This window comes from Lasiodiplodia theobromae (assembly GCF_012971845.1).
Source record: "Lasiodiplodia theobromae strain AM2As chromosome Unknown scaffold_39, whole genome shotgun sequence".
In the NCBI taxonomy this organism is placed as follows: Eukaryota; Fungi; Ascomycota; class Dothideomycetes; order Botryosphaeriales; family Botryosphaeriaceae; genus Lasiodiplodia; species Lasiodiplodia theobromae.
The window spans coordinates 12,910-34,073 of NW_023336518.1; the positions used below are offsets into that span (position 1 = coordinate 12,910).

At 50.3% G+C, this 21,164-nt stretch overlaps 5 protein-coding genes across 5 annotated transcripts; 1 reads left to right on the plus strand and 4 right to left on the minus strand.

Annotated features, from left to right (window-relative positions):
* Positions 1–703: 703 nt before the first annotated feature.
* Positions 704–1,015, minus strand: LTHEOB_10448 (Hainantoxin; the record flags this gene model as incomplete). The annotated part of the gene is made up of 2 exons (XM_035507094.1): positions 704–883; positions 938–1,015. The coding sequence occupies 2 exons, from the start codon at positions 1,013–1,015 to the stop codon at positions 704–706; spliced, it is 258 nt and encodes an 85-aa protein (XP_035367757.1).
* A 5,272-nt stretch (positions 1,016–6,287) lies between these two features.
* Positions 6,288–8,248, minus strand: LTHEOB_10449 (Cyclohexanone -monooxygenase; the record flags this gene model as incomplete). Its single annotated transcript, XM_035507095.1, has 2 exons — positions 6,288–7,785; positions 7,839–8,248. The coding sequence occupies 2 exons, from the start codon at positions 8,246–8,248 to the stop codon at positions 6,288–6,290; spliced, it is 1,908 nt and encodes a 635-aa protein (XP_035367758.1).
* A 2,064-nt stretch (positions 8,249–10,312) lies between these two features.
* LTHEOB_10450 (Actin cytoskeleton-regulatory complex protein PAN1) lies at positions 10,313–10,979 on the minus strand (the record flags this gene model as incomplete). The annotated part of the gene is made up of 2 exons (XM_035507097.1): positions 10,313–10,330; positions 10,398–10,979. 2 exons carry the CDS (start codon positions 10,977–10,979, stop codon positions 10,313–10,315), a joined length of 600 nt encoding a protein of 199 aa, XP_035367759.1.
* A 6,478-nt stretch (positions 10,980–17,457) lies between these two features.
* Positions 17,458–18,210, minus strand: LTHEOB_10451 (Transcriptional protein; the record flags this gene model as incomplete). Its single annotated transcript, XM_035507098.1, has 1 exon — positions 17,458–18,210. One exon carries the CDS (start codon positions 18,208–18,210, stop codon positions 17,458–17,460), a length of 753 nt encoding a protein of 250 aa, XP_035367760.1.
* A 1,233-nt stretch (positions 18,211–19,443) lies between these two features.
* LTHEOB_10452 (uncharacterized protein) lies at positions 19,444–20,283 on the plus strand (the record flags this gene model as incomplete). Its single annotated transcript, XM_035507099.1, has 1 exon — positions 19,444–20,283. The coding sequence occupies one exon, from the start codon at positions 19,444–19,446 to the stop codon at positions 20,281–20,283; it is 840 nt and encodes a 279-aa protein (XP_035367761.1).
* Between the last annotated feature and the right edge of the window lie 881 nt (positions 20,284–21,164).

Genomic DNA, 21,164 nt, shown 5'->3' on the forward strand with positions numbered 1-21,164 from the left:
GGAGTGAACAAGCGCAGGGCCTGTAGTAAATTAGCATTAAGCTGACATTTAACTATCTGTCTCTAGTATGTAAGCTTCGAGGGCGGAGTATTTGACGAGAAGTTGAAACGTCACTGCGATTGTGAGCCAACCTGGACCCATGCAGAAGAAAAAGAGGCTATCAGAATTGTTTCTAGAGCTTACTCCGAGCTCTAATCGAGCGAGGCAATTGTCGTGCTGAATATGAATTATCTCTGAGCCGGTAATAGCACCTGCGAATGCTGAGATGCTCTCGTGCACGCCGTGTGAGTCGACAGCTACGGTACTGCTGGTAACAACGCCGCGCTTTTTTGTGTTGGACCTAATGATGCTGCAGAATTCTACCTGTAGGGAAAGGTGTCAGCCTTGTAACTGATGAGGCTCCAGATCTCATTGCGACCGAGGAAGCTGCCATGGGTCTTCCACTTTTTAGTAGAGGCGCGAACAAGCAACAGCGCGATGTATAAAATGTACATACAAGGCTGGTAGAAAACCCGTTCTGTCGAATATGAAAAAGATAAATCGCGATTGATTGAATAGACTAACTCCTACAGCCAGCGTAGATGATAAACCTTCCCAAGCGACAAACAAATAGGAGCGAGCGGCATGGAATCCTCATGAGCAGATCCCATCAAAACAAGAAACCGAGGCAATGCTGTAAAACCCGTTCTCTCTCCCCGTCCACCTAGTTCTTGCACTTGCATCCAATATCCTTGCAGGTCTGCAGGGAGACTTCGTCCTCGTCGCACCAAAGAGTCTTTCCCTTCTTTCCAGAACAACCGCACCACCTCTTGCAGTCGTCGGCGATCTGGCCATCGCCACACTTCTGAACAGTGGCGCGGCTGACGAGGTCGTTGAGGTTTTCCTGGATGTGTTGGTTAGTGTTGCGTTGCACGCGGATAATAACTCGACGACTTACAGAGGGATCGGCAGCGACGGCGGCAAAAGCAGGCCAGGCGAGGGCCGCAGCGATGAGGGTGATCTGAGTGAACTTCATGGTTGTTGATGAAGAGGTTTGAAGTCGAGTTTTGAAGTCGAGTTTGGAGTTTGAGTTTTGAAAGTGTAGGGATGTGATGTCGAGCAGTGGAGAGTGAAGAATGCTGTTGTGGATGAGCAGTTACAAGCGCAGGAGTAGTGGACTTTATAGATTTTCGGCCTGATACTCTGCACTCTCTGTTTCCGTCGACGCAGAATACCAAAGAAATCCAACAGAGCAACTCGGGAGGCTCGGGAGCAGTGAATTCGGGTTGCACGGGGATCTGACAACAGGACGGATGCGATCTGCTGACACATGGCTGCTTTAGGCATTCCTCGGGGCCGAGAAACGATTCTCTCAAAACTCGGACCAACATTGCCAACGGCAGGTGCTCTACAACAGGAAAAAGGATCGCATGCGATCTGCACATCTCGCAAAACTGAAAGACAGTTTACGGTAATGTCTGCTCTTCGCCCCTGATGATTTTTCGCAACGGCAACCGAGGCTTAGACCAAAAACTGTTGTTGGGCCCCCACGTTTTCCGACTTCTTTTGTTTTCCAGCCCCCATCAACAAAAGCGAAGTTTACTCGGGTCTCCAATCCAACACCAACGTTTACCAGCTGCTCCACAGAAAATGGGGGCCTGTTTTAAAAAAGACATTCGCACTTACGGGTTGTCTCTTTGCAGCCATGTGGCAATACCTACGCGTGGATACATTCAGTTCCACACCTAGGAAAAGCAAATGTGATTTCAGAGAAGGATGCTACTGCCTTCAGCCATGACATCATTGCGAATCCTCGCATAGGGTTGGACGAGCATCTCGGGAATGTAGGGACTAACCCAAACGAGTCCAGCATCCTGCACACTTAACGGGTGGCGCACATCTCAACTCAATGAGCATGTTACATGCCAAGCGTACAAAGATAGTTGCAATTAAGTGATTACACTCTATGTATGCCGTTTGGACTTCCAAAAAATTGCGGAGGTAAACTTGCCGCAGGTCTTCAATGACGATTCTCCACAAGCAATCAATACTTAACACTACTGCGAAGTATTGGTAAGGGCGAAAGAACCGATGCTCAAATTTAGCAAAGCTTGCCAAAAGGCTTGTGTGTGGGGTTAACGCATGTGGCTGACGTGAGATGATCAACATATGCATGGTCATCCGCGATCCACAACAAAATCGGGCAAAAGGTCAGTGCGACATATGCAAGGTCATCGTTGTTTCACAACAAGTTATATGCATGGTCATCCTCGTTTCGCAACAGGATCCGCCTAAAAGAAAGTCAGGTCCTACACGATGTCGCGCAGAGAAAGCATACTCATGCCATCAACGTCCGGGACGCATACAAAATGCTACGAATCAACGTGACATTATGGGAAACGCACAGCTTGAGCACCCCAAGGCTGGAGGAACTGAAAGGGTTTGAGGACCAAGTGAACAAATTCAACATCTTTACGGACTCGTATGACGTAAACACTGACTGACCTCCATCCCAGAGTCTTTCATTAACCGATTGATCCGACGCAGACTGTATGCGTCTACCTGTCCAAAACAAGCATCTATTCGCCCTTCCTGCTGTAGCTGCTCAGAAAGCTGATGGTTCTTCCGTACAGCTGCCGCAACATTGTCCTACATGCCACTCTCTCATCGCCCGAGCCGCATGCCCCTGCGCGGTGGGGGAGTTGATCATCCGTGTAGCTCCTGGCTGTACGACATCGGCATCAGCCTGAGATATCTCACACTTGAACGGCCGTTGTCAACTGGTGGTTTCACAATGTTGATGCTGTGGAATGACGCTTGCCTTTTGTTGGTGTAGGTTCCTCGACGCCGGGCTGCAACGAATATTTTACCCTCCTCGATGGCATTACTTGCGCGACTGTTCTGGATTCGAAAGGCATAATTTTTGCACAACTCTATGCGTAGAGGTCATCTTTTGAAGATGATTGCTGGCACTTTCCAGCGCGCCGTTGCCCACTGCATGGCTGGTCCAGCCGCTTCGTCTTCGGGGACATCATCAACGCCAACTACCGGCGCAGGCGCCACAATCAGAAGTGCAGACGGTGCTGATAAGTTGAACAAGTACCACATATATGTGCATCAAGATATAGTCTCTAATCTACGCTACAGTGACAGCTTTCACGAGTTATAAGGCAACAATGAGTGGGGCTGGGTCATGGGTTCTGCTTCCGTGCCGGGTTCGGGGCGGCCCCCAACAATCTGAGCTACCCTACCTATTAACCTGTATCTTCTAATCTATGTCATAACGCCTGATAGCTGAGGTCCGAGAATGAGCGCTGATTTGCAAACTTCAAGACTATTGTAGGCATAGCGATGCAGACTGCGCAGACGTTGCTGCAAGGCTGGACGGTGCTGCATCAGATCTATCGAGCGCGTTTACCACAGCTGAGCCATCCCATCCGCCATTCCTGATTCGATGCGCATGACCAGAAGCCATTCAAGCCGACTTTTCCGTGTCCGGCAACCAGTGCGTTGGCACCGTTCTTTGGTTTCTGCTCGACTGCTGACGTGACACCAGAGTCTTCCTCACCGAAGCCAAGGTCTCCTGGCACGCACCACGTGGAGGTTTCAAGAAGATCGAGGACCGGATGGACTCCGCAGACCGGATGGATCAGGTGTGCTATTTAAGCCGAAGCCGGTTTAAGTTAGATTTGCCGAGACGGCGCTGTAGGCGGGCCGCTGGAACGACGGCCCGGCCCGAAAAGCTTGAGCTGAGGTGCCTGTGAGATGCTACAAGCTATCTTTAAGAGAAATCGAGGGTTGTTTCCAATTCTATGCCATTTAATATTTGCTGCTGCGATGTGGCTTCGTTCGCCGTCGTTAAGGAGTCCAAAAGCCATCCAAGCTGTGTTGCTCATAGAGATCTGCTGGGTTCAGCCGAACCTGACCGTTTTTGCTATTAGTAATTAAATTCAAATTCTACCATTCTTGGTTTTGGGGCGCCGTTGGGGTCCAGTATTGCCACCCTTGAACGGCCCCACAACCGCTAATAGTCCACACAGTAAGGTTTTGCAAGATTTATAGAGTTCGCATACTAAGTAGCTCATGCAATTTATCTTACAATTCTTTGGTGCCGCACTGATGCTTCTAGATATCTTACTAGAGGGAATGGCGAACAAAATCAAAGCGATCAGTAGCGTAGCAGACATTTGATCTCGGGAGCATGTCTGCACGTCAACTGCACGTTGCTGCTACTTCTGGGAAAATCTTAAGCAGCGTCGGTGGTGCCGTTTTCCGTACATTGCCGTGCGTGGGATTTCGCTCGCTGCCGTACCTGTCACTCCTCCATTTCCGGTCCCCGGCTTGGGTCAGCAGGTTCTGGCCTGATCCAACAGCTCCAGTAGTAATCTGATCTGGCCCAGTAATTGAGTGCCGATCCGCATCATCAATCACTCCCAAATATGGCGCCTGCTTTGACGCAAACTTTATCCTCACAGAGATCGGGGGAGACGAAGCGGGGTACGTCCGCAACCGCTGCGCCCATCAAATGGCGAAGGATGACCTCGATTAGGTTTTTGTATAGCTACATCAGGCGAGGAAGATGTAAAGCGGATTGGAAAGAGGTAGAAAAGGGTTGGAAATAGGATTCAAAGGTCTACATGCATACAAACTAGCTACACGGCCATGAGCATAAAGAGGACTCCGCGTTAACAAGATTGTGTGTAAGTCAGAGCAACAACGTAGTAATCGTCGGTCTCTTCGGTGCTACGTGTCAAAGGCCAGTCTCGGCCTCCAAAATCGGCAGCACCCGTCCACTTGTAATACTTTAGTAGACTAGGAGCCGGAGAAAGGCTTATACCATCTTCTCGATAGAAGCGCCAGCTCATTGCTCTAGCCTCAATTATTTCATCCAGCTGGTGCTTCATCCGCTCTAAAGTTTCGAACTCAATGATCAGTTCCCTTAGGGATGATGAGAACTTCACATCAGGCGGGCTGAGACCACTGCGCGAAGTGTCCAAAGTGGTTAAAGGATCGCTGAGGTACCAGCCGTACCATGACATATGCGGGATGGTAACAGTCATGCGGTTTGGACGGAACTGTGGTGGTGGTGAGGAAAACCAAAAACCGTTGAGTCGGGAGATAAAGAACTGAACGTGATTTAAAAGCGCGGTATTCCTGGCGGTAAACTCGGCAAATGGCCAATTGGGCCCAGGATAAGGGCCACCGTATTTCCAAATGGGTAGGGTAGAACTCGTTAGTGGAATGGCATTAGTTTCCCACCATGCGATGCGGCAGGTGGCGAGAAGGTCAGTGCAGACACGAAAGGCATGAGTGTAGCCAGGCCTATGGTAGACGCTGTTCTTCGGATACGGACGGGATAAGTCAAGATGCTGAGAGACGGCGAGAGTGAAGATCTCGTTACGAATCTCGGCCGGCAACTTGGACCACAATGGAGATTGTCGTTGAGGGTTGGAGTTGGCAGGGGTGATGGCTAACAACTGGCGTCGAACTTCACGGCGCCGTCTCTGGGCGTCGCGGCTGAAACGAGGTTAGCGGATGGCCGCAGAAGAGTGGTCGAGCTGGAAATTACCGAAGCGAGGACTGTTGCAGGAGACCGTGAGAGTCTTGCCCTGAAGCGAATGCATCATCAACGGGCATAGCTGGCGTGGCGAGTAAGAGCGAGTGTGGAGATGTGGCAATGCGTGATGACAGGTCGATGGCATTGGATGCACTAATGGCTGGCGTTGAGCACTGAAAGACTGGCCGTCAGGGAGGCGGTCATGTACCTTTTTCAGTGGACTAAGCTAGAAATGAAAGAGCTCTAGTATACCGTGCAAAAGAGGATGTTGATGATGATGGAGAAGTGTTGCGATCAGGCGACAGACGTTCCTGAAGAGTGACATGTCACGTCGGCCCGAGCCCCGCAAGCGAGCGAGCGGACCAATTTGGCCTCAGCGTCTCCAAAGTTCCAGCAGCCAGTGAGCCGAAACTAACCGTGAGCCCGATTACCCGAAAGCCTGTAGAAGAAGCATAATAAAATCAGACCACGACCGAAAATTCCAGTTCATCGACAATGAAGCACCGGTACACTCTCGACCTTAGGCGTAGAGATCAAGCAGGTGCTCCTAGACTCGGGGAAACCTCTCTTAGTAAACTAAATCAACTAGTGCATCGGCAGCGATGAGTGCGGTGGCTGGGACTGAGAAGTGGATAGTTTTAGTTGGGCAACGCCAAACTAAATGTAGTAATTGTCTCTACCTGCCGTGTACTAATATCTAGCGGGTCGCAACAGGCGACAGTTTCTTGCTGGCTTCCAGCGCGCGAAGTTTTTAGTTACTTCGGACAAGTAAGCCATCGAGCCGCCCTGTCGCCATCCAGTCTTCAACTCTCCGTCGGAAGGTGATAGAGCCTTCTCCCCAGCCAGACTTTTTCGCAGCTTCCATTTCTTCTTCTTCGGTCTGCTTTTTCACTTCCTGCAAGATACCTTCGCCTGTAGCAAACCCTGGAGTGCAGGCCGAATATGGGGAAAACCATCGTGCCCGCTTTGCAACACTCATCGTCCACTCGTCCTCAGCTTTCCTCGAGACCTCAACCGTAGCTGTGTCCATTCTCTCAGCTTGCTGAAGAGCTCCTTTTACCGTGTGCGAGATCAGACGTGAGGCTATCGTATAGAAGCTTGTCGCATTCTGCGACACGGAGCCACCAGTATTGGACGCAAAGAAGAGGTTTGGGAATCCGTTGGTCATCACGCCGTAGAAAGTTCCAAAGTCGCCAGCATCCCACTTGTCTTTGAGAGACCGTCCGCCCACACCAAGAAGAGGAGCGTTGAGCCCTGATGAGGGACAGCTGTCGAGTATCCCAACAGTGTATCCAGTGGCAAGTACTAGTACATCGAGTTCGTACTCAGCACCATTAGCCTGGACACCATTCGGGGTATAGGCTTCGACACCGTGACCATCTGTGTCAATGAGGCTGACGTTTGGCTCGTTGAAGAGGGCAAGGTAGGATTGGTGGAATGTTGGACGCTTGCAGTAGCTGGGATACCAAGCCTTGAGTTTCTCAGCTGTTAAAGGGTCCTTCACCTGGGCGTCGACGCGAGCGCGCATCGCTTCCGTCCATGGATGATCCAGCTCGAGGACTTCTTTCAGGTGCTGCTCTTCCTCCCCTTTGGAGATGAGTCGGCCGGCGTGACCTGTCATCACTCTCATCCCGGGTATCTCGGTCCAACTGTCTCGAACGATGTTTTCAGCATCCGGTTCTCCAGTGAACATTGCTTCCAGACTGGCCATCCGCTCGTCCTGCCAGCCCGGCTTATATGCCACTCGAGCCCAGTCCTCCGGAGTTTGTTCCTTCTGCAGATGCGGGCCCACGTAGGAGGGTGTCCGTTGGAAGACATAAGTGTGCTTTGCCCACCGCGCCACGTGAGGAACGACTTGGATCGCCGTCGCCCCCGTTCCGATGACGCCGACTCGCTTGCCCCGTAGGCCCTCCAGGTCCGGCTTCTCCGGAGAGCCTCCACTGTGAGACCAGTTCCAGCGTCCGGTGTGCATCAGCAACTTGTTCGGTGCCGAGCGGAAAACGTCGACTCCGTTCAGCTTGGGAACGTGAGGGGCTCTCATCATGCCGCCAGCTAAGACCAGGAACTGCGCGTAGACTTTCAGTTTTTCTGGCTCTCGTCCGGGACCGGGGTTGTGTCGCAAAGTCACAGCCCACCGCTTGGCCTCATCATCCCATTGCTGGTGTGTTACAGCAGTGCAGAATTGGCTGCGGACATTCGCCGTGTTGGCGATTCTCTCGAGGTGTTCCCGAATTTCATGGCCGTAGCAGCTGTAAATCATAAGCCCATTGTTAACGACCTACAATAGGCGAAAGCAACTCACTATCTGCGCGTGGGCATGTAGCCAGTTTCTTCCAAGAGCGGGACATAGCAGTAGGACTCGATGTCGCACGCCACACCCGGGTAACGGTTCCAGTACCACGTTCCACCGAAGCCTCCCGCTTTGTCGACGATGACGATATCGTTGCTGTTGATGCCGGCTTCGGTGACCAGTCGATATGCAGTCGTCACACCAAACATGCCTCCACCTACGATAAGAACTTTGATGTCGGAATTATCCTTGAGCGGTCGATCTTTGGCCGCCAGCGCATCGTAGTCGACGTACAGGTCGGCATCCATGGACAAGAGCGATGGGTCTCGAAAGTCGATGTACTGGGCGAGCTTGTCGGGGCGGAGGCGCTTGTCCCGCTCCTCTGCGTACTTTTGAAACAGGGCATTGGCTGAGCTCGTCATGGCTGCTTTGTATCAGGCTTTGAGATGGTTCTTGCGAATGGAAATTGATAGGAAGAATGGTGCGTCTTTGCTCTGTTAATCACAAAGGGTACCATCGCATCTACTTTAAATCTTCGTTGAGGAGCGGAAACCATGCCCTGTACCAGGAGGCGGTTTTGGCCGGATACTATCCAAGGCAAAACTCCCGACTCGACCGACCGAATTTGGCTTACAGTTGGTGGTTTACATATTGTGCTAAGACTCTATATCCTGGCGCCAAGTTACTCCACGAGCGGATTGCGAAATGGCCTTCTACGTTACCGTTTCAGACCAATTAGTGCAAGCGACCTATTATTGCAAGTTACACTTTGTCAGCTGTATCCGGCCCCTCTCATTTGCCTGCCAGCTTTACGTTTTTACTACGAAATCTCTGGCCTGTGCATTCTTGGCTCGTCCGAAATACGAATAGTATCTTGCCCAAGAAAGAACGGTCTCCGCGGAGTCCGTGCATGTCGTCGACGCCCGGTGCCCGCGGAGTCCGTGGAAGCCTTTTCAATCCGGTCACCGCGGATGTTACGGAAGGAATCTTTTACGAAGCTTCCAAGTGATTTAATACGTTGGTTACAGGAGCTGCAGCTGACCTATTTACCACCGCCGAGCCACATCAGTATGGAGCCTCTATTATTGCCGATGTCTGAGTTACGATATTCTGCATTACGGGCCACTGGGATGTTTCTCTTTGCGTGAAATATTGCGTTCTGCTTAAAAAGCAAGCGAAAGCGAGAACAAAGCAAGAATGGGGGATAGGATCCAGGCACCAACTAGAGCCTACCAATCTGACGTTCCAGGAAGATCCTAAGATGAAAGTATCCCTCCGCCAATCAAACCACCTGTTCATTCTCTTGCCCATAGAGTGCAGCATAACAGGGTCAATTTTCGGCACTGGGTGTGGCTTGTGGAAGATGATTTTCCCTCCGTGCACCGACGTTTCAGGCCCGTTGTTCTGGAACACGACGGCCGAGCCGCCATTGTTCCGCGCTGAGAACCCAGCATCGGACATGGCGAGAACAAACGTATCCCAGTCAACAAGTCTAGAGGCCTCCTGGCTAGACGCCGGGAACATGGCCATGAAAACATCAAAGGAACGCTTGTGGGCCATAGTGATTTGTGTTACGGGTTGTTCTGGAGTACTATTGTCAGTGGCAACATGGATTGCGTCGCGCTCGACGGTGGACTCTTGTGGCCTTGTTTTGACTTTCGTCTTCCGCTGCTGAATGTCAGGTTTTTTAAGTGCTGAAACAAATAATTCGGTCCCAAAGTACGCTTCACCACCTGCTGGTGCTGCCGAAACCTCAATTTCTCGGAGAATCCGCTCTTTCTCGGCCTGCAATGCCTTTAAGTGCTCGGGACTCTCGTGCCCCAGGAGGAACCCGAGAATTTTTTCCACATCGCCTTCCGGAAGATGCTGTGCTGCAACTTCCGCCCGAAGGGCTGTTGCAACAGATCTCCAGAAGTCTTAAAGAGTCCGATTGGTCGCTTCAAAGTGCTTGAGAGAAGCCGTATCTCTGCGTCTACTGGGTGGACCTACATCGCAGAATTTCTTGAGAAGTGTCGCCATAGTGCTCTGTGCGTCCTGGGGTGGTTCTTTCGCTCTAACGTAAAACCTCCAAGCCAGCCGATCGTCGTTCTGTATGACTTCTAAGTGTAACGGCGGGCCTCTGCCTCTAAGGATCCAAACACCAAAGAGGGTGGAAACCTGTCGAAGGGGTTTTCCTTGAGTGGGTATAAGAAGAGGGTTGGAAACGAAGTGAGTATCAATACGACTGAGTACTGTGTGTGCGAAGGCCTTGTTACTAATAGAGTTTAAATTCTATTGTTAAAGTTGACTACGAAGGTTAAAGCTATCTAAGAAGTGTGGTTTATATATATAGAAAAGGTTTATATAATCTAGTATACTGCTCTATATGCTCTGTCGTTCTTGGCGAATGTTCGCTATAGAGTAGAGGGGGTAGGTTTGTTTGATCTGACTGCTCTGTAGTGGCTCGGGCCACCGAGGGTGAGAGTAGACAGAGCACCTTCTTAGCGTCACGTGGGCCACGTGACCTACGTGGGTCCTTTTCACGCCGTGCGAGTGCACTCCACTTCTTCCCTTATTCCGACATTCTCTAACCCTGTAGAGGCTGTGCCGTAACACTAAGACGTCGCGGAATTTATTCTGGGGGCGATGGAGACGGATTGCGCAGAGCAGCTCTGAGGTCGCGGCGTAGGTGGACAGCTTTGCAAACAGGATCTCGTCCAGCCGAGCGCGTTCCTTTGCGGAGCACTGGGCGAGGTGCTCGTCGAGGAAATCGAAGAGCATCCCATAGTCGAAGCGGCGCTGCTCATCCGGTGCGCCCTGGAGCTGCATCAAACACCAGTCCGGCGGGTCCTCGTCGAATAGTTTCGTAATGGAGTTGTTAGTCTTACGCTTCATCGTGAATTTGCCGCCTGGAATACGCTCGAATGTCCACAGATGATGGAAGCCTGACCGTTGAGGAATGATTGCCTGAAGGTGCTTCGACTGACTATGCATCGAATTGACGAGCAAGAGCTCCAGTGCTCCGAGGGCTTCGTCGTACTTTCGCGGTAATGGCTGTCCAGGTGCAGTGTTGTCCCTGAAACGACCGTGCCAGTTCTTAGCATTGTAGAATTCGTCCAACACGGACTGCCAGAACCAGACGACGATGATATCGTGGAATAGCTCCCCAACCATGACTTGAATATTTACTCGCTGCCAAATTCGTTCAAGGCGGCATTCTGTTGGATGGACCGCACGTATCGCCGCATGTAAGATGATTGCGTTTGAAGAAGCCAGATGTGATCAGCCGCCGCGTCCATCTGAGCCTTCGTCTCGATTATTGTGGCATCCATGTTGAATATTGGTGGCGCGGAGAAAGGCTAGTATGTGAATTGGGACCAGTAAGCCACGTCTCCACTCTTCTTCGAGCCTGACTTGACCATCTCTGCCCACTTTGCAGACCCAGAGGGGCTTCCTAAATCAGCCTCTTCCAGAATCTGGCTCACGACTCCACGAAGAAACTTCAGAAGGCAGACCTGTGCCTCAAGGATCAACCGGGCTCTGGGGAATCCAATAGTGTCTGATCGGTGGGCAGATGCCGGCTCCCAAGGAACAAGCTACCCGTACCGGGGGCCATGCAACACTATACAGCGTTCATGAAAGTCGACATCGAGAAATCCCATGGCCTAGGGGACCGTAAGATCCTTACTGTCAGATGGGGGCCACATCTCAGCGGTGTAGTGAGTTCGGTTGTAGAGCAAACGAGAAACACAGCGGGATCCTTTCTGAGGAGGTCGACACTCAAGTTAGGCAGCAGAAAGCTTTCCCGGAACCTTCAAACATCCTTCCAGTGCGGGTCTATGTTAGTGTGCCTGAGATTCGAAATAGACCAACGATGCATGCATATCAAGGTCAGATTCGGCATTGCACAGAATGATTTCATGTCTGTCTCTGGTGCGCTTTTTCCGATCTGTCTACATGCTTTCCGAATTGTTGACTCAGTTACTCTCAATCTTTTTGGGCCTTCGCAATGTACCCTCCAATGATCTCCTTCGACTAGGCGCATTTTTGTACACAACATAGTGTGTAATTTATGAGTATTTTATAGTATCCAATCAAATGGTTTAGTATGTAGGACAATGTAGACGCGCGGTGCAATGCCGAGGCTCTTACAATATCGGGAAAGAATTATAAATAACCGCAGCTACCTTGGGTGACTTCGGTGTTCTGATTGGTTGTCTCTGACGCAGAAGCCTTGGAAGACAATTCATAACCCCTGCTTAGATGTTCTACGCTCTAATAATATATCCGAATATATCCCTTGAGCTGCAGGCTTCCCGTGCGATAGCCTTCCGTAAGCGCTGGCCCATTGCATGCGTTGGTTGGCTAATTTGGGAATCCCTGTGAAGCGCATTCCGAGACATTTGAACAGTCAATCCCTGTTGTCTTACGCCTCTCTCGCGTGTTTCCCGCGTGGAATAAGCGACCATTATGCCTTTTTTTTTTTTTTACAAAAGGCGGACGTTTGCCTGCTTCAAGGCTGTTTTCGTTTTCCCGTGTTCTGCATGCAATAAATGGATCAGTGGGCAGAGAGCATGACTCGGCTACATATTCTGGCCGGGTTACAGTAAAACAATCGTAGCCTGCGTTGCTTTATCAATTTTGAAAATAATAGCAAACCAACTCCTGTTCTTTTCTTTCCTTTTTTCAACTTCACGGAATTCGCTATTACCGACGTAGGAGGAACCACTGACCCCGTCAACCGCACATACGCATGGCATGTGGCAATGTAACCGGATGCACATGTGACGAACTCACCCGATGGCAAGCAATACAATCATTGGACGTCTTGTTGCACTGAGATCTGCGTGGCGTGCGTGATACGCGCTTGGCATTGCCGAGATGCAGACTTGGCCGCCATCTATAAGGTGTTACACAGAAAGCCACGCGGAAAAGGCGTGTAGCTTTGACATCCGGTAGAGCATCATTCACCAAACGTAGTGCCTTAACGTTAGCCCTCACGACTGTTAAAAAGCCAAATTTCCACTAGCTGCCCCCTCCAGTTCATACATCACGCAACAGACACTCGAAACAGGGCACTGGTAAGGAGTTGGATCTGAACATACATCACCTCATCAGCAGCTCAGCCGGTCAGCCGGTCAGCCGGTCAACTGTACACCGGCTTACCATGAAAACCATCTCATTTTTCCCCCAGATGGGATAGCAAAGCTACACAGTCTCATTTGGTCGTAAGCTCCCTTGTACGAATAGTGTCTGCGCTCGGTAACGGGTAGTAAGGCCTTCAGAATGTCTAAGTCAGGGTTCTGGTGATAGAAAACCTTTGTAATCACTCTTCCGATTCATTGCAAACATCGTATCCGCTCGATTTAAAATAGAAAACGTTTTTAATCTTAAGATTGAAGCAGAATGGAAAATACAAAAAGAAATGCGCTCAGATACAATCAAAATGGTCCGCCAAAAAATTCGGCAAGATATCGTGGGGCTCAGTCCAGCGTATCCATGAGTCGTGATCGTTTTGGACGCTTTCAGGATGTGTTCCTTGAACGTGCTCTTTCAACATATTGAAATCCCCCGTTTCGAAATTACCTTTGCAGATTGGATATGAAAATGTGATGCATCTGGAGAACCGCCTCCACCTCTGTGAATCGTCTCGGATCCGAGCTCTTCTCAAATCAACCAATCGCTTTGCACATGCCTCAATGCTATCCATAGCCTTTTCTGAGTTGCTCCTGTCGGTATTGACGCTGCTTGCGTCTCCGCTGGTGCTTCCCGGTCCATGGTAAAGGTACTTTCGAACGCTCTCTCTGATGAACTGCTCGTTGGTTCCTTTCCCATCCTTCCACTGATCCAATTTGAGTACACCTATGTGAGGGTCATTCCAGCGGAAGTACTTATCGCTCCAACCCTTTCTTGACATTTTCTTCCGAAACTCTTCATGAACTTTCTCGCCATCAAGGAGTTCCGCTAGCGCACGACGACCGGCTTTCCAGAGTGGATGGTGCTTGATGCGATTCACAACAGTGGATCGGGGATGTCTTATAGCACGCCAAGGACTTTCCCTCAATGTCTTTGCGAAGCCCTTCGCAACCTTTCGTTTTCTGGGCCTGTCAGCCTTCTTCCCTGTGCCAATACTAACCATAATGCCAAAAGGATGTGGTTCTTGGGGCTCTTCGTCACGCAGCTCACGGTAAGCCTGGCGGGTAGGGTTGTTAAACATACTACCGCCGTCGCTGTACTCGAACTGTCCTATCTTGATCACCCCCAGATAGGGCACAGCTGCTGACGTAGCTCTAGCTGCCTTCCAGATCGGAACATCCCCAGCACTCTCAGAGCTTGTCGCTGAAGGCTTCGGCTCTCTCTGCTCGTATGTTCGGAATCGAAATTCCCGTTCAGATGTGCCATCCAGTTGGATCTTTTTAGATATGACGACACTAAGAGAGTGATATTAGCACGCTTTCCTTAGGAAAATAAGATTGGATTACACGTACGTTCTGCAAAGGTCTCGTGGAGAGCTCATTTTGTGATACTTTGTGTCGTCCTTCCCGTTTTTCTGGTATTTTTGCGGCATTCTTTCATTCACCAACTGTTTAATTTGAGCTTCGAGATGGGCCGGGTCATGCTTCGACCCAAAGACTCCATTGAGCCTGAAATGTCTTGGGCTGCCGAATATTCTCTGTGCCATATCGGGGTACTTTCGAACACAGGTTTGAACATCCATTCGAAGACGACCAAGCATGATCGAATTTAATCTAGTACTGTTCGTAAGCTATTTACATCGAGTTGGAAATATGTCACCTACCCCCCGGTGCTCGTGCCAACCATGTAGTCGAAGTAGTGACATGGAAGATAGTACTCCGTCGTTTGCGTCGGTCTTGGGTCAACTCTCACCAATTCTATGGCGTCAGCTGAGTTTTCTTTCTTTCTTCTGTTCATGTGCAGATTTTCTGTCTGGGAGGTTCTTTTCAAATGGATCTTCGGCGTCCAAGATCTCTTCGGCTTGATAGGCTGCGTAGGTAGTCTTGTTGGTACTTCTACCGGTGGATTGAGATCAGTAGCTCTCTGAAGACCGTGTATGTCGGGTAGCTGGAAGCTCGAGAAATGCGGACCATCTGGGTGGCTCTGTTCATATTCGCCGATAGCGTCCATGAGAGCCTCGAGAATTAAGAGGCTGGCAAAACCTCTTACGCCGCCGCCATCTCATATCGAAATCAGACTCTGAGAAAGTCAATATGGCGCGAGACTTACCAAATGAAAGCACAGCCTTCTTCGTCCATGGGTCCTCGTGTTCAGTCCCTTCTTGCATTCTTGATCTCGAAACGTCTCTGACTGTCAAAACAATAAGGCAAGCTTCAGGCAGGCCTACTTGCCAATGGTAGATTTTGGTGACATGGACCTTGCCCATGCCTTTTAAATTTTCGGGGGCCCGCCTTCGTAACAGGAACTCAATGATCGCGCAAGGCAAAAAGGCAACGGGTCTTCCCAGCCACAATGGGGCTGAAATGCACGCAGAAAAGTAAGATGATGAATTTTTCTTGGCGATGCAATCATATACGAGTATTAAAATGCTTGCAATTTACGACCACATATGCAGTGCAATTATAAAGTTAACGCATTGCGAAAAGCGTTCGCGTCGGGAGTAGAGGGCCTTTTCTTAGATTAAACCTCGATTAAGCGCAATTTTTACTTCGACCGCACAATGTTCAACACCTTCATAAATTTTGTCCAATAATCCATACACACTGATTTGAATTCTAACAGCTGCACCTCACAGCCGCTTGACGAAAATTGAACACTATATGGATCTTTCCAGCGCAGGTTTATTTCTCTATAGATGTATACGATTCTAGCATATACCAGGAACAGCTAACTGTAGAAAGCCCTTGTACCGAAAGCTAGTAACCGTTGCGCAAGCCACTGTATGCAAGAAGGAGTCGTTGGGTAAGGTGAAACTAGCTTGCAGAAGCCACATGGACATTACGGGCTTTCTAAGGCCAACCAGAAGCACTTTCAGGGATTTTGCTTACGTTTCACAAAGCAGTCACAGGAAGTTGCGCAACTGAGTGGGTTACCACGCTAGCCGGTGTGACCACCCCGGGCTGGGACGCCTTGCAGCCTGTGTCGTCTTTCACAGCCCGCTCACGCGGCCTAATCCCGTCTTACCACCTCTATTGCGCCGTTGACTAACTCTTGCATACACCCAAGAAATGGGTGGCTTTGGTAGGCGCGGAGCCGCCCGGTGAGCGAGTCCCCGTGGACAACGCTGTCCCTTAAAAGCCCCGCTCTTCACATTGCGGCCCTACACGTAAGACCTACAACTACATCCTTCAAGCCAACGATACTCTACCTCACTTCTTGAACTTCTCCGATAGAGCCCAGCGAGGTTCCAAGTCGATCTCATTCATTTCACCGTCACCGACAAGCAAAGTAGTAGACGATATGAGATATGGTGGGCAAGATGAACAGCTGCGCCAACCTTACGAGGTTGATCTGAAGAGAATCAGCTACGAAAGGAAGAGGCATGAGCAATGCGCACGCCGTCAACTGATTCAAGCAGAAAGTGAGATTCCCGCAATCGAAGAAACCATCGGTTGCTTCAAAAACCGATCTACGAATGTGTTGATCCTGGACACGAATGATTCATCAAACGATGTTTTGAAGTTCCGGCCACTGAGAGAAGTCGAAGGTGAGGAGAACTTGTATGGAGGGGGCAATTTCAACCACTGACTTTTGGCAAGGTCGGTCCGCGATCGTGTACCGATTAACGTCGCATTGGAGACACGTCGTCCACGTCTACATCCAGCGCTGCGATGGCCATGGATCTTCGATCCACCGAGCTCACGTGTCCTCGAATTCGAGCTCGGTGGAAGGTTTCGAGTATTTCCGAACTGTTCATTTCAAGCGTTCGAGCCGAGCGCGGATCATGGTCGGAAAGGCGAAGTGGCTCTACATTCTGCTTCCGGACGAAGACGATATCCCTAAGGAACGAACATGCACACGCGAGAACGATATAAATCGGACTGGAAAGCGGTAGGCAGGGTGTGGAAATAGGACAGAACATGGGTACCGGGCACACGGTCGTTGAGAGATGATTAAGTGCGATCAGTGGAAGGTGCCAATTTCTTGTATTCGCTTATTTGGCTGCACCTTCTTGTGTTGAAATATACCATCAAACTAAATTGTAACAAGCATCAATAATCATCGTTGCTGGCTAATGATGCATACCGCTATTTATATATAGCGACAGTTGTAAGGGAACATATCTTCGATGACATACGATTTGATTGCAATAAAAGGTGAAATTCGTCCATACGTGTAGTCAGCATCCAGTAGTAGTCTACCACGTTTTTCTGGTGTTTGCCTCTCTTTACTATGATTTACATGGTTGCTGAACCTCTCCAATTACATGGCTGAGTACTACATAATTGGGGCCTACATGAAACATTGGGCATCGGGTGTACAATATCTCGGTGTTGTTGAGGAGTTTCGTTGAGGCAAATGCCCATCCAAAGGCCATTATCCTGGAATAATCAGCTGTGAGTGGTCCTCTAGCATGGGGCTTGGTATACATGAGTAGTGACGCGGGAAGTCTACAGTCATCTGGTTGGTCGATTTACTTCTTAGAGACTTGTCATCCCACGTATCTCCTCTATTTCTACTTCTCTACTACCACACAACGCTGCCTTACAGTCTCGGACATCATCAGTCCAACTTCAGTATTGAGCGCCCGGAATCCCTGGACAACGCCGATCTGATCCTCCTTATCCATCTCCTGGCTCATCTTGAACCTCCCCTCCAGTCTGGTAATTTCGATCTCCACGCCGATAATGTTCTTCTTCAGCAACTCGATGAAGCGATCCGGCGCATCACTGGTCTCCCACGCCGATGGCTTGCCCTCCTCGCCAGTATAGCCCATGATGTCGGTCTCGGCGTAGTTCGATAGGGCAGTAACCTGCTGCTGCAGGAAAGCGCCGGTCTCCGGGTTGCGCGAGTCGCAGTAGACGGTGGCCCTGCCATATGCCTGCACTGCCGTGTAGTCCCACGTTGGCACAACCTTGCCGGTGGTCGGCTTGGTTTTGATATAGAACTTCGGCGTGACGTAGTGGTGGACAGGGCCGTTGAAGACGATGACGACGTCTTCAGGGAGTGGGCCGTTGGATGGGTTGGCGGCTTGCACCGCTTCGATCATGGCTTTCGAGTGAGGGTTCATCTTGGCCATGTGACCGCGTAGCTTCCCCAGCCCGCTGCTGTCGTCAGGAATGTCAAGAACCCATGGGACATGGGATAGCTGGACGGCGGGGAAGTTCGGCGATGGCAATGAAGTGACAATGATTCCCAAGGGATTCTCTTTGATGAAGTTGTGCAGCGTGGGGACGTCGTACTCTGCGTGGTCTTTGGGAAGATACATCTTGGTGTCGTGAATGATATCTGCCCTTGATGGTCTGATGCCATCCTGAAGCGTGGTGCTTCACAATATATACACCCCGCAAGCTGATGGTAAAGCGACTGCCTTGGGCATGAGGTCATCAGAAACGAAGTAAGATAAGTAATAAAGTGGCCGTAATTGGCCATTAAACCCCGATTGATAAGATTACATGGGGTCCTTGTCTACGTGTGCATTTTCCCCACGCCTATCCCTGTTTCAATCAGTGCGGGGTCGTCGTGATATGGAGTGCCGAGTTCTTCCGGATCATTGCCTTATCAGACAACGTTGCTCTGGCGATCAAATCGGCTGATTGATCATCCTCGAGATCGCTCGAGTAAGCAGCAATGGTGTTGTGGTTTTGTTGATAGATCGCCCACCCGCTTACTGCATGGAGCAAGTATAACCTTAAACTCGGATATCGGTCAGCTTAATCTTACTTCGGTATGTCCATCCGAACAAATCTAACACGACCGTTTCTAAATTCAGTAGGTTCAACCTTAAACCACGCGAGATGGATTGTGGGGTATAGCCACAAGTGAGGGAAGCGCCAAGTCTTATTCAAACCTGACCTCCTTATCAGAGTTCACAAAGATATCCGTTCAGCCGAAGAAGCCGTAAGGTCGCTGTCGAAGTACACAATATACAGTACAAATTTACTCTCAGAGCCTTTAAAAGTTTCTCGTGGCCGAGACTGGTTTAAAAGAATGTCCTGGTTGCGTTTGGCTAAAATTGCAAGTTATTGTGGTAAAACAGAAGTCTGTAAGCATTCACTACATATTCCATCATGATAGAAAGTCCGATTTCTGATAGGTAGACCGGGATTTCGGTAGCGGCCTTCCTTCCTTATTGCTGATTGCATGGGCTAGATACTTTCCTCCTCATAAAAACGGGAATGGAGGAGATAAGCGGAGGTAACTCATATCAGTAGATCCCACGGCCCAAGAAATGGCAGGAGATAAGGGTGGGCTATGAGGAAGAATTGACGAATTATGGAATGAGGATGGGAGACAGGCATTGAAGCAATGGATTGGCCGAGGTAATGGATCATGTGCAGCAGATTACGAAGGGGGCCAAATTCCAAGATGCGGGGAGGCTCTGAGAAGGCATAAAAGAGGAGAACACGAACACATCCGATGTCACTGTCCGCATCTCATCGATCTGCCTGAAGCCTTCCCTATCATACTGAACTCTTTTCTTCCCAAAATGTCGCAAACAATGACGGTTGTCCCACCTCCCCACGTGGTGCATGGAGGTGTCCAGAACCCGCCATCCGAGCAGTGGACCTCTTTCGAATGGGAAGAGCCAACGCTTGGAAAGCAGGTCCATGGAGAAGTCACTGTCATACGCACAGAGGGCTCCTCTGGCTCCCTGACAGCCGGCTTCTGGAGGACCGGCCCAACATCCCCTGGCGCATCGAACGACGGTTCCCATCAAGTCGTCTACTCTTCCCCCCTTGGCGATGAAACGGCCTGCATCATCGACGGCACAGTGACTCTCACGGTGCCCTCCACCGGCGGGCGCTTCGAAGCCGGTCCTGGCTCCATCATCAGCTCCCCCAAGGGCCTTGAAGTCCACTGGGACATCAAGGCTCCAGCCTTCAAGAAGTATTGGTGCATCTGGAGCGGCACAAGCCCGACCGACGACCCACCCAAGCAGTTGACTGTCCATCACGTCACCGACAACCCTGAGAAATGGGAAGACTATCACTTCACCGAGCCGAAGGAAGGTCCGCAAGTTGCTGGAGAGCTGTTCTTTATTCGCACAGGCGGCTCGTCCGGCACGATGCTGAGTGGCATCTGGAGGTCCGGTAAAGGCATCGCGGGGACGAATGTTGATGAGAAAGGCACACTGGTGACGCCATACACGGGGATTTTGGGTGATGAGACGATACTGCTGTTGGAAGGGCGGGTCACTGTGGTCGAGACCGAGACTGGAAAGACTCACCATTTCAAGGCTGGCGATGTAATTGGGCTTACTTCTGGTGTGCATGTCACTTGGACTTCTCATGGACCATTCACCAAGAAGCTTTGGGTCATCACCCGTGACGCAATTTAGCTTAGTCTTCGTGTTTAAGCGGTGTCAGTTTGTCTCAACTCATGAATATACATCGACATGTTTCGGAAACCGTTATACTCTGCCGGCAAGGCATTGCGTGCTCTCATCGAGGCGGGGAGTGATGAGAGTCTTTCGGCAACGAATTGCTTCGGCATATCTCTTCCGGAGCGGTTTTCTGGACTTGGAAAAATTGTGAACCCCAATGTATCCAAAGGCAGATGGACCGTTTCTTACACGCTCTGTATGATTTCCGCTGCTAATACCATCACTAAGGCATAATTAATCAAGTCAGATTTAACAGCTGGACCGAAGAGAGATCTCGTGCCAAACAACTTGGATTACATTGAAGATGGATAAATGTGAACTTGTCTTGCAACAAATTGCAGCGCCACCAGCTCCATTGCTATTGTGACTCTGGAAGCTCACTAAAACCTTTTATCATGCGAAGTTCCCGCACCTGGAATAATGAATTCATCACAACCCGCTACAAATATGGAGAGTAGATGGAGAGAAGCTAGGCGATGAGGTGAGAAGATATGTAGAGACATCTGCAACCGGTGCCGAGATTACCTGCGAGGTGAGTCCAAGCTTTGCCCACATGTATACTGTATACCGAGGCTACGAAGTAGGCTGTAAAGACAGCGCAAACTGCGGGGCGACCGGTGTGCTAGACTAGGTATGGTGCGGAAGCTAGCTTCAAGCTGTCCAAGAAAGGCTCAGCATGTGGAGGCGCGAGATGCCTACGCTCAGTACCGCAGCGCTCCTACGTAGGTGGAGGTCAACCCCATCCAGCAAGAACGTCACAGGCTGTCCAGCTGCACTCTCCGTGAGGCGGTATATTCCATGAGCTTAACGAACGGATCGCAAGCGGCGGCACGGGC